The sequence below is a fragment of the Ovis canadensis genome, chromosome 2 (assembly GCF_042477335.2).
Source record: "Ovis canadensis isolate MfBH-ARS-UI-01 breed Bighorn chromosome 2, ARS-UI_OviCan_v2, whole genome shotgun sequence".
NCBI lineage: Eukaryota > Metazoa > Chordata > Mammalia > Artiodactyla > Bovidae > Ovis > Ovis canadensis.
The window spans coordinates 148,652,394-148,665,679 of NC_091246.1; the positions used below are offsets into that span (position 1 = coordinate 148,652,394).

General features: G+C 37.4%; 1 protein-coding gene across 1 annotated transcript in view; it reads left to right on the top strand.

Moving 5' to 3' along the window:
* Positions 1-13,286, top strand: part of SCN9A (sodium voltage-gated channel alpha subunit 9) — a 166,473-nt gene that overhangs the window by 69,284 nt on the left and 83,903 nt on the right. The window contains exons 2-5 of the mRNA XM_069574300.1: positions 4,504-4,811; positions 10,559-10,677; positions 11,287-11,376; positions 11,982-12,110. Coding sequence (XP_069430401.1) covers positions 4,554-4,811; positions 10,559-10,677; positions 11,287-11,376; positions 11,982-12,110 — 596 coding nt within the window. The 5' untranslated portion in view covers positions 4,504-4,553. The remainder of the gene's footprint in view (positions 1-4,503; positions 4,812-10,558; positions 10,678-11,286; positions 11,377-11,981; positions 12,111-13,286) is intronic.

The following is a 13,286-nucleotide window of genomic DNA, read 5'->3' on the forward strand; positions in this document are numbered from 1 at the left end:
CTCTGAGAAACTTCATTCCTATTAACCATTAAACCCGTCACCATTAATGGTCATTTTTCACTATTCCCTCCTGCTAGCCTCTGGCAACAGTAATGTTCTTTTTGTCTCTGAGGATGTAACTATTCTGGACATTTCACACGGCTGGAACCATCCAGCCTTTTGTCTTTTGGATCTGGCTACATTCATGGGGTTTTCAGGGTTCATCTGTGTTGTAACATGTGTCCATATTTTACTAATTTTTATTTTCATGTAATATTCCATTATGTGGATACACTGCATTTTGTCAGTTGACAGACATTTGGATTGTTTCCACTATTTGGCTATTAAGAATAATGCTGCTAGGCACATTCATGTACCAGTTTTATGGCGACATGTTTTAAATTCTTTTGAGTACTTACCTAGTACTGAAATGATGAGTCATGATTCATTCTCTCATGAGTCACCCTGGCCTGCTTTTGAATGTGCACATTGAGATATTCCTTATCTTTCACTACTTTCTTGAAAAGAAAGGTCATCTCAGCTTTAGTTTCCATCAAAATAAATGTTTCTTCTTACTGGTTTGAATTTATAGAAACAATGGAGTAAATGAATGCAGGCATGCTAAGTCGCTTCAGTCATGTCCAACTCTTTGCAATCCTTTGGGCTGCAGCCCACCAGGCTCCTCTGTCCATGCGATTCTCCAGGCAACTGGAGTGGGTTGCCATGCCCTCCTCCAGGGGATATTTCCAACCCAGGGACTGAATCCACACCTCTTACAACTCCTGCATTGGCAGGTGGATTCTTTACCACCAGCACCCCTGAGAAGTCCAATGAAGTAAACAATCTTAGTCAAATACTTTAAAACCCAGGAAAGCCAGCAAACATGTAGTCATTAACTGTTTGGATTTTGTTCAAAAGCAATATTATTAGCTGCTTGTGGCCAGCAGAATAGGCTGACTTTGTTCTTTTCCATAATTATAAAATTCCATAGTTCTGAATCCAGGTAGAGATATGTTCTTATTTCTAATTATGCCATTGCATGGCTTTCAACATGTTCTTTCTCGTGAATGATTGCTATATATCTACTATTTATAAGAGGGTTTTATTTCTGCATATTTGGAGAGGATACTAAAAGAGTCCTGGAATTTGTCAGAAATTTTGTTCTTAAATCAGAGAATTCACTACTTCCTCTTACATATGGTACCCTCTCTCCTGATATCTTTGTTTCTACATTCAAGATATAAAAAAATAATGTGAGTTAAACTAATTGTATTCTCCTTTACTATGGTCAAACGAGGTTTGCCTGTATGATTCGGTTCAATTGGTATTCCTTTTTAGAAGTTTCATAAACACAGAAGCTGTGTTTTCTCCTTGCTCTCACAGCTCTATATATCTGATATAGAAACATGCCCAGATTATTTGGTAAAATTGTTTCAAATGAATATGAGTTAGCAGAGTTTAAAAGAAATGTGATTATTGCCATGGCAAAACCCAGATTCAAGTGTGTGGTGGTTTAGTCGCTAAGTTGTGTCCAACTCTTGCAACCTAATGGACTGTAGCCTGCCAGGGAATCTTCCTGACTCAGGGATCGAGCCTGGGTCTCCTGCATTGCAGGCATATTCTTTACTGACTGAGCTGTGTGATAAAACATAAAAAGGTTATTTTTTAGAAAAGCTAAATTTGCTTTATAAGTTTTTATATAAATTTACATTGCAAAATGATTGTTTTAATGTTGTTTTTAAACTGGTTTTCCACCTTTAAAAAAATGCATAGATTTCTGATAAGGGCTTCCTTGGTGGCTCAGAGAATAAAGAATCTGCCTGCAATGCAGGACACCCAGGCTTGATCTCTGGATCAGGAAGATCCCTATAGAACGGAATGGCAATCCTCTCCGGTATTCTTGCCTGGAGAATTCCATGGACAGCGGACACTGATGGGCTACAGTCCATGGTATTGCAAACAATTGGACACGACTGAGCGACTAACAATACTACTTACTGATAAGGGTTGTTATACTGTGCTCAAGTAACTAAGGGGAAGAGTCATCCATTTTGCTCTAAACATAACTAGAGTTGATTTTGTTTAACATGGGAAGTGGAGAAATCTGTAAAAGAATAATTAGTTTCAGCTTCCTTTCACTTCTGAGGATGAGATGGCTGGATGACATCACTGACTCAATGGACACAACTCTGAGTGAACTCCGGGAGTTGGTGATGGACAGGGAGGCCTGGCGTGCTGCGATTCATGGGATCGCAAAGAGTCGGACACGACTGAGCGACTGAACTGAACTGAACTTCACTTCTTTTTCTGAATCTATATAACCTGTGTTGTCACTATTGTGATTTGCTTAATTCCTACATTTCACAATGGAAAATAAAAGAGCAGACCATGGCCTCTCTTATCTCATCCTCCCTTTGTATATCAAGATATCATTTAATGCACAATCTTTCAAGCTGTTCACAGTGGGTTGATATACTAGAAGTTGGTGTATCCCAACACTCAGGCAATCCTAATGCAGAAGGACTCATTTTTATTTCCCAGTGGAGGAGTTATGAAGTTACCTTGACTCAATGAAATAATGTGCCTATCATTTTTAAAATAAGAACTGTTAATTTTATGCTCTTTTATTTAGAACATTCCAAAATAATAATATATAATTTTTAAATTTTTCTTTCCTGCACTTTTTGTAATGTTTTGTATATACATGTAAGTCAGTTAAGGAAGTCATAATTTGAGTGCCTATCATAGTTTTTTTTTTTAACTTTAAAAATTGAATCTTTCCCAAAACATTTCCAAAATTCCTTTTACCTTCTTTGTTCTTCTAAAACATTTCCCTAAATCATTTTTAATTCAAAATGAAAAAAATGTTTTCTGATTTGTAAAAGGGCATGTATTTATTGTGTGTGTGTGTGTGTGTGTGTGTGTGTGTGTGTGTTGGTCTAGTCATGCCTAACTCTTTGGAACCCCGTGGACTGTAGCCTGCCAGGCTCCTCTGTCCATGAAATTCTTCAGGCAAGAATAGTGGAGTGGGTTGCCATTCCCTTCTCCAGGGAATCTTCCTGACCTAGGCATTGAACCCAGTCTCCTACATTGTAGGCAGATTCTTTACCATCTGAGCTACCAGGGAAGCCCATGTATTTATTATAAGAAAATCTAAATGTGTAAAATAGAGTAAAACAATCTTCCACCGCTTCACTTTATAGAAATGAGTTTCTTTAAGAGAGAGAAGCAGATACTGTATGTCAGACAGAGTAGGATCAGGTGATGCAGAAAGAGGAGAACTGGAGAATGGTGCTATCAGAAGTCCTATCATCACAAAGATTTTTAAACAAGGGAAGTTGAGTTGCACTAAGAGTAAGCACAGATGAAAAGAAAAGTGAATCAAGCATTTTTAATTAAGTTGTCACTAAGATCCGTGAAGTACTAAGTTCAAGTTCTTAAATAAAGTTCATTAGAGGGCATGGAAAATAAGTCATGTACATGGTTCAGTTCAGTTCAGTCGCTCAGTCGTGTCCGCCTCTTTGCGACCCCATGAATCGCAGCACGCCAGGCTTCCCTGTCCATCACCAACTCCCGGAGTTCACTCAGACTCGCGTCCATCGAGTCAGTGATGCCATCCATCCATCCATCTCATTCTCTGTCGTCCCCTTCTTCTCCTGCCCCCAATCCCTCCCAGCATCAGGATCTTTTCCAATGAGTCAACTCTTCGCATGAGGAGGCCAAAGTACTGGAGTTTCAGCTTTAGCATCATTCCTTCCAAAGAAATCCCAGGACTGATCTCCTTCAGAATGGACTGGTTGAATCTCCTTGCAGTCCAAGCGACTCTCAAGAGTCTTCTCCAACACCACAGTTCAAAAGCATCAATTCTTCGGTGCTCAGCCTTCTTCACAGTCCAACTCTCACATCCATACATGACCACAGGAAAAACCATAGCCTTGACTAGACGGACCTTAGTCGGCAAAGTAATGTCTCTGGCTTTTTAATATGCTATCTAGGTTGTTCATAACTTTTCTTCCAAGGAGTAAGCGTCTTTTAATTTCATGGCTGCAGTCACCATCTGCAGTGATTTTTGGAGCCCCCCAAAATAAAGTCTGACACTGTTTCCACTGTTGCCCATCTATTTCCCATGAAGTGATGGGACCAGAGGCCATGATCTTCGTTTTCTGAATGTTGAGCTTTAAGCCAACTTTTTCACTCTCCTCTTTCACTTTCATCAAGAGGCTTTTTAGTTCCTCTTCACTTTCTGCCATAAGTGTGGTGTCATCTGCATATCTGAGGTTATTGATATTTCTCCCAGCAATCTTGATTCCAGCTTGTGTTTCTTCCAGCCCAGCGTTACTCATGATGTACTCTGCATAGTAACTTAGTAAGCACCCATTCAACATGATGGTAATTATGTGAACACATTACTTATTGCAATTGAAACTAGAATCTGTTTTTTATTATTACTATAATAATTATTATTATTTGCCAAGTGTCATTCTTGACTGGCAAACAGTTAAGGCTTTCTTTATTTCTCCTTAGGCCTCTTATGTAAGGAGTTGAAGGGGAAATAAAACATACAGGATGAAAAGATGGCAATGTTGCCTCCCCCGGGACCTCAGAGCTTTGTCTTCTTCACAAAACAGTCTCTTGCCCTCATCGAACAACGTATTGCTGAAGGAAAAGCAAAGGAACCCAAAGAAGAAAAGAAAGATGATGACGAAGAAGGGCCAAAGCCAAGCAGTGACTTGGAAGCCGGCAAACAGCTGCCCTTCATCTATGGGGACATTCCTCCGGGCATGGTGTCAGAGCCCCTGGAGGACTTGGACCCTTACTATGCAGACAAAAAAGTGAGTTTATTGTACCTGCAATGGTGCAGTCTCTCTTTACCTCTTTTGTACAAACAGATCCTGAGATTAAGAGCAATTTAGTGAAAAACTACATCATGAAAACGTGTTTAGTTAAAAATGCATATGTAGGATATTTCAGAATACGTACTTTTTCTAATATTTCATCAAAACTGATTCTGTCACTGGGATATTCTTGATTTTTTTTAATAGTGTTCAGTATCATGTTCTGCCCTTTAGACATGACATAAGTGCATCCTCATAGAAACAAAATAACTGTCAATGTGAGAAGTAAGACCTGGGTATACATCCAGAATGCATTTGCATGGAGGTGTCAGCTGAATCCGTGGGAATATATAAAATCACTTATCTAATTATAGGGTTTCGAGAGAGATGGTCAGAGAGGTAAGACACAAATCAGAAAATTTTCCACTATTCAAAAAAAAAAGGAAAGAGAATATCTCATAAAATTACTCAGGAAGCTGAGGCTAGATTAAGACTATTGGAATGAACAAGGAGGATGAGTTGGTAACTTTTTTGCAAGCAGTTTATGTTGATGGAAGTCAAAGCAAGAGAGTGGTAACTCTACTCAAAACTCTGTAATGGCCTATATGGGAAAAGAATCTTGAAAAACAGAGAGAGGATATATGTATAACTGATTCACTTTGCTGTATGCCTGAAACTAACACAACATTGTAATTAACTACATTCATTTTTTTAGAAAAGCAAGATAGTGGTAAACAGCAAGTGAAAAGAGGAAATGAGAAATTTAAGGAATTTCCATCAGAAAGATGGTCACTTAAGGCAACAGGAAAATTGAAAACTTAAAAAGAAAATAATGAAACGTTGCGGTTACAGTTTTTTAGTATTTATTTTTGGCCGTGCTAGGCCTTCCTTGCTGTGCGCAGGCTTTCTCTCGTTGTGGCGAGCAAGGGCTAGTCTATAGTTGCGGTACGTGGGCTTCTCATTGCAGTGGCTTCTCTTGTTGGAGAGCATGGGCTTCGGTAGTTGTGGCCCACAGGCTTTGTTGTCCCATGGCATGTGGCATCTTCCATACCAGGTATCAGACTCATGTTGCCTTGCACTGGTAGGCATATTCTCAACCACTCGACCACCAGAGAGGTCCCTTGAAAACCATTTTTACATAGGGTATAAATAGCATGTTTAAAAGTGGAGAAAAACTATTCCCAGAGAGGAAAATACAGAGGGTTGAGTAAAGACAAGGGATAAACCACAAGTCGGCTTGAATTTGCATTAGAAAACAGCAGAAAAGTGGAGAGAAGCCTTACTGTGTGAGCCTTATAGGGCAAATAAGATGAATTTAAGATATGTTGAAGTAAATATAGGCACATCTGAGGAAATGCATGTTAAATACTGTCAATATTTTCCATACTACAGGAGTGAAAGTTGTCCTTTGAGAGTCAGTCTTGGGGACAAGGAAATGGGAGAGTTTGAAACAACTGCTGTAAAGATAATTCTACCAAGAAAATGAGAAGGAGGTTACCATCCTTTTTGAGACAGTAGCAGATACAATCAAACTGAACTTGACAAAGAAGAGACAGTACAGGATAAAATCAGCAGGTTCCCTAACTTTCTCCCAACAATGCTTTGCTACACAGCACCTGCAGAATTACCATCAAGATGTCAAGAAAGGCAGGATAAAGTCCATTTAAAGGTTATTTTGATTTAATATGTAAATAAAAGGGCACATTTCTTGATAAGATAGCTAGCAGACAAAATAAGGAACAGTGCAATGTCTTGTGAAATAGAAAATGTGATGAACTTAATTTTGATAGTATAAACGCATCTACTTCAGGGAGAGTTGCTATGAGTAACAATGCATAATTTTTTGCCTCATATTAAAATCAGCATGTCAACAAACTGACAGTATGTCAAATAAGCAGAATACCTGAGAAGCCTTTGAGATAATACCCAGCATGCTTATTCACCCATCAGTACTCCAACACAGAAGAAAAGAAAGCTAACATGTTTTCAGGGTCTCTGTGACAGGCACTGGATTTTTCATACAAATTAGCAACATATTCACCACAACCTGGAGAGATAGGAATTAATAAAGGATTTGAGGAAATTAATTCACTCACAAAATGTTACATAAACACTCGTAAATTCCGTCCTAGATTTTTTTAGTTCGAGTTGATTTGACTCCCTCCTGAGATGTTGTCCGGCATCTCTTAATTTAGTTTTGTTTTTGTTGTATAGCAACTACTGTGCTCACAACTTTACAAAAATGAATCAAACAATGAGTGGATAAATAATGAAATAGGCAAAATTAAAAATATTTTCTCATTTTACTTATTGATATTACTTCATCCTGGAAAATGGCTCCTGCAATTCCCATTTCCAGAGGGGGCCTGGATGTAATTTAACCAGCCTCCCTTAAGGAGGAAAAAGTCTTTCTGGAGTAAATCCCAGTTCAGAGACATAAACTAATATTGGCTTAAAGTGACTTGGAAGGTAAGAAGAAAATGTTTGCATTTGGAGGATGAAAAATGGAATTATTTTAGCTCTGGGATAGACTAATATAATAGAGAATATTTGGGGTAGGACTCCAATCCCTCGCTTTGGCCCCAGCTCCTTTCAGATGTGACACCAACCATATTAAAAGCCCAACGCACATCTGCATCAGAATATAATACTTAGGTAGAGCTAAGTCAGACTAGGTAATCTATTTTTCATGGCCCTTTCTTAACAGATAAATAAATACCCAAAGGGATTATTGAGTCTTCTGATTTTTATTTTTTGGTTTGGAGCTTTAAATGATCAACTTTCTGTGCTATGTCCTAGCTCCTCAATCATTCTTGGTTAAAATAGTTTGGACTTCCCCTTGCAACTTCAGGGTTGACTTTCACGTGGATTGAGTCTTTAATGTTTCAGGTTATTCACACTAATAGACGAGAACTTTATTTCTGCTACACTATAATCATTGCTTGGATTAAAATTCTTAATGACTCCTGATTTGATTTAGGTTCAGATTTTAACTTATGCTTGAGTGTAATGATCAATGCTTTGTTTAAAAAAAATAAAGAGAACATTTAATAAATTAATGTAGAGGTATGCAGAGGTTAGGACTTCATTTTCATATATGATGAAGATATTAAGTGGCTTCCCAGGTGGCCCTAGTGGTAAAGAACTCACCTGCCAATACAGGAGACATAAGAGATGCGGGTTTGATTCCTGGAGTGAGAAGATTCCCTGGAGGAGGGCATGGCAACCCACTCCCGTATTCTTGCCTGGAGAATCCCACGGACAGAGGAGCCTGGTGAGCTGCAGTATATAGGGTCACATAGAGTCAGACACAACTGAAGTGACTTAGCATGCATACATGTTCCCAACATTTACCAAGAATTTACAATGCACCAGAACTTAAAAGCTTCACAGGCACTGAGTGCTAGCCCTCAAGTTGTGAAATGGTAGATCAAGTATTTAGAATACTATCTGTCCAACTCCAAAGCTTATACTCGTAAGTTCATAATTCTCTAATTTTATGTTCAATAAATTATTAAATAAGTGAGCCATATTAAAATAATTTATTCAGACATTGACATCTGTGCATTTGCTAGCAGGAATTTAGAGTTTTCTAGAGATACTTATTCTGCTACTCAAAATTTCATATCTGTTTTCCCATCTGTAATTAACTAGTGGCTGTGTATAAATCCAGACAATCCTAAAGAAGTTTTTAGTGTAAATGAAAATTGGGAATTTGAATTTAGAAATAGTAAGCCAAGTCTTTTTTTTTTTTTTTTTAATTTCAAGTACAAGTTAACTTGATCTTGCCAAGTTGAGGCAGTAATATTTTCATGTTAGCTCAGATGACTTCTGTTTCATGAAGCCTCCCTAATTATTCCAATAGACATAAGACCCTGCTCCCGCTTTATTCTCATGCTCTGCCATTTGGATTTCTCCGTATGATACCTGTCATGTCATGCCTTGTATTAGAGTTGTGCTGTCTGCTTAATCACTCAGTCGTGTCTGACTCTTTATGACCCCATGGACTATAGCCTGCCAGGCTTCTCTATCCCTGGGGATTCTCTAGGCAAGAATACTGGATGGGCTGCCATGCCCTGCTCCAGGGAATCTTCCCAACCTAGGGATCAAACCCAGGTCTCCCATGTTGCAAGTGGATTCTTTACTTTCTGAGCCACCAAGGAAGCCCTGTATTAGAGTTACTGTGCTCTTAATCACTTTTCTCTGAAACCTCTTGAATGCAAAATTCATGCCTCACTTATGTTCAAATTCATTTCAGTATCTCTTACGCCATAGTTGCTCCCAGGTGGCACTAGTGGTTAAAAAAAAAAAAAAAAAGCTTGTCTATCAATGCAGGAGAAACTGAAGAGACACTGGTTTGATCCCTGGGTCAAGAAGATCCCCTGGAGGACGGCATGGCAACCCACTTGAGTATTCTTGCTTGGAAAATCTCATGGACAGAGAAACCTGGCAGGCTACAATCTAAAGGGCCGCAAAGAGTTGACAAAAGTGAAGCGACTTAGAACACACTCACGTTCACTAGACAATTGTAGAAAATATTAGATGAATGAATTTTAAGAAGCACAGTGTATTGAGATTTAAGAAAACAATAATTGTACTCAAACATGAAGTATTAATTTTAAAACTAATTTTCAATATAAAAGTGAACTTTATGCTCAATTATGTTTTAACATAATTGGTATAGCAAAAGAGACCAGGAGTATAAAAAATTAACCTAAGATAGTTCTCGTTTGTTTTCTCAGGAACACTGCCACATACAAAAGCAAGATTACCCAAAGTTATATCTCTAAAATTTGGTGGAAAATATTTATTACATATGTTTACCGCTCATAAACATATGTAAAACTCAGAATCAACATCAAAAAGACCAAAAATCAGTGTCTTCTGTTAATAGATAGCACAAGGAATTTGCTTGCCAGCCACAGATAAGTAAGAGCAGGCTTTGAACTTAAGTCTTTCTGGTTTCCAAGCCAACTCCTTACGTTGTTTTAATGTTTTCTTATTATTGCTGTTTATTTGTTTGGCTTTTAACTTTTTCGACTAAATACCAAAGCCATGGAAAATATAACTCATTATTCAGTGGTTGCATATTTTTTAAATGGTTCTATTTACATTTCAAAAAATTACCATGGGTAGTAGCAAGCAAGTTCTTTAATTTGTGTTATTTTAGCTGTTATTAGTATTATATGTAAAATAGGAAAATCAAATTGAGTAATGGGTTTCCTTCAACTCTAATGTTCCTTAAATTCATGAAAATATTTTGAAAATTCATATTTTAGAACATTTGCTACTGACCCTGACAATAGCCAGGAAGTATTATAATTCTCAAAGCAACATGATAAAAATCAGGGATAGCTGGTTGCTATTTGGTTTGTATAAAATGCAATGTAATGATATAAGGAAGTTATATTTAAAATAATTCCAGTGGCCACAAGTTATTGTTACTGATTTGAATGTTAAGGGATATGAAAAAGAGAACACTGCATTTTGAAAGCTGTAAATAATACATACCCATAAATGGCTTACTTCTTACTTTATTGAAGAAATGGACAATGGACTTGGAGTTCATTGGCTAACATGACGTGAATATCTCCATCAATGGCTTTGGAACCGCACTGCCTGAGTCTGATGGCAGAGTTTCTTTAATATGACTCTACCACATGCAGAGGTAAACTGCAGATATTAATGTGCTAGATTGAAATTTTGGAATTTCAATTCATACTGTTTTCTTTTTGCTCCTGCAGACTTTCATAGTGTTGAACAAAGGCAAAGCAATCTTCCGTTTCAATGCCACACCTGCTTTGTACATGCTCTCTCCTTTCAGTCCTCTCAGAAGAATATCTATTAAGATTTTAGTACATGCATATCCTTTTTAAAATGCTTACTTACAGTGGTTCTTTAAAATGTAGTTTTTGGCTATTTTATTTAAATACAGAGTTTTATTTCTTTTCTACCTGAAAAGACTCAGGTTTATCAATCTCAATATAATTTGGTGTAGATCTCTGAATAGATTGGGAGTATGACAATTTTGGGCTTCCCAGGTGGTGCTAGTGGTAAAGAACTCACCAGCTAATGCAAGAGACATAAGAGATGCAGGTTTGATCCCTGGGTCAGGAAGATCCCCTGGAGGAGGGCATGGCAACCCACTCCAATATTCTTGCCTGGAGAACCCCATGGACAGAGGAGCCTGGTGAGCTACAGTCCATAGGTTTGCAAAGAGTTGGACATGACTGGAGTGACTTAGCTTGCATGCATGCATTCATTATATCATCATAATCATGGCAATTTTAGTATTTTAGGATAAATTGCTTTTATCCATTACTCTTTTGTTCAGAGAGGTTTTTTTTTTTTTTAAGTCTATAGACTCTTTTAGAATTATTTTCTAAGGAAAAATTGTCAGCATTTCAACAAATGTCATTATCAGATAAAGTTACCATGTGTTGTTTGATCATATTCCTTGATTCTAAGCTACCGCATTCAGCATGCTTATCATGTGCACTATTTTGACGAACTGCATATTTATGACCATGAGTAATCCTCCAGACTGGACCAAGAATGTAGAGTAAGTGGGTATAAGTACATTTTAATATAGTCTTAGTATGGTTGCTGTCATCCTTCCTTTTTCATACCAGGAAGTTATTGCATGTATAAAAATTGTGGTGATTATCTTCCCAATGTATAAAAATTGTGGTGATTATCTTCCCATGGTCTGTAGTTACTTTACTTTACTTTCAATTAGGTTTTTCCCCTTTACAGTATTAACCTGCTAACATTAGAAAAGAATAATACACATTACAGTCTTTTCTAGAAAAAAAGATCTTACCAGATACCCTGCCTGTTCTTAGACATGTCATGTATCTCTTGTCCTTGGATGTATTTCAGATAGGAACAATACAGGAATTTTCTAGGCAGATCTCATACCTGTGTTCTTAGTAAACTTAAAATACCTCTACTTTCTGGGAGCATTTCTGACATATACATTTCAAGATTTTCTGGAAAGATCTTAGTTGTAATTTATTCTAATAGTTAGAATGGGCCCCTTAATCATAAGCCATACTCTAATCAGTGTCTTCCTTTGGTTGATCTGAGAAAAATAATTATAAAGGCTTACCTGGTACCATATTCTTTTCACAATGGATTAATATCACAATGGACTCTTTTACCTAGGTACACTTTTACTGGAATATATACTTTTGAGTCACTTGTGAAAATCCTTGCAAGAGGATTCTGTGTAGGAGAATTCACTTTTCTTCGTGACCCATGGAACTGGCTTGATTTCATAGTCATTGTCTTTGCGTAAGTATTTATTTTTTGAAACTCCAAACTCATGAAAATCTCAGACAGCACAGTATCCCAGTGAGAAGGAACTTTGGGATCAGACTTTTCCTGCATATAATAGTGTGATTTAAAAGATACTACATGGAAACTAGTCATCAAAAAATGGTAATAATTTTTTAGAAAGAGCATTTCCCACTCAAACATGTATTTATGATATCGTTATAATAGAGGATCTTCCTCTGTGCTCAGCATGTGGATGGATAGCATATGTGGCGCCAGTTAGAGTCACACTTTTCCCAAGTTCCTATTTAATATCTGGTAAAACTGATGAGAGAAACAGAAAACTCAGGCATTTATTATTAGCATGGTGCTCTTTCTATTAATGTATATCATCAAGAACTAATAAAATATAGAAGCAAATCTTTTCATAAGGACTGTCAATGCATACTAAACCTAACATTAATGCATTGTATATATATTACATAGGCATCCACAGTTTATTTTCATGGGGAAAATATCACATTAAGATATAATTTTAGCTTATTTATATTGCTGCTCTTTTCCTAAATATATTTGTCAGAAGATTTCTTTAGTTTTAAAATCTCAAACCTAAATGCAATATTTTCTCTCTGTCATTTTGAATTATAAAAGTAATACATGTTCATTGGAGGGATTTAGACAATACGTTGGAGAAGGAAATGGCAACCCACTCCAGTGTTCTTGCCTTGAGAATCCCAGGGACAGGGGAGCCTGGTGGGCTGCCGTTTATGGGGTCGCACAGAGTCGGACACGACTGAAGCAACTTAGCAGCAGCAGCAGCAGACAATACGAAAGGGTCTTGAGATTTCTAGTCTCCAATTCTGTACATCTGCCCCACCTCTTTGTCCTTCATCCATGACTACTGTAGGTCCACCCACCACCTGCTAAGATAACACTGTGTCAAAGAAGGCTGCATCTTCTCAGGGGTCTCCTTTTTTCCTAAGTATAAATTACATGCCATAAACTTCATCTTTTTTAAAGTATAAAATTCGGTGTTTTATAGTGTGTTCATAAAGTTATGCAACAATCACCACCCTCTGACTCCAGAATATTTTCATTATCCCAGAGAGCAGTCACTTTCCTTCCCTTCTTCCCCCAAGTCCCTGGAAAACACTCATCTATCTTCTGTCATTGGATTTGCCTAATGTAGACATT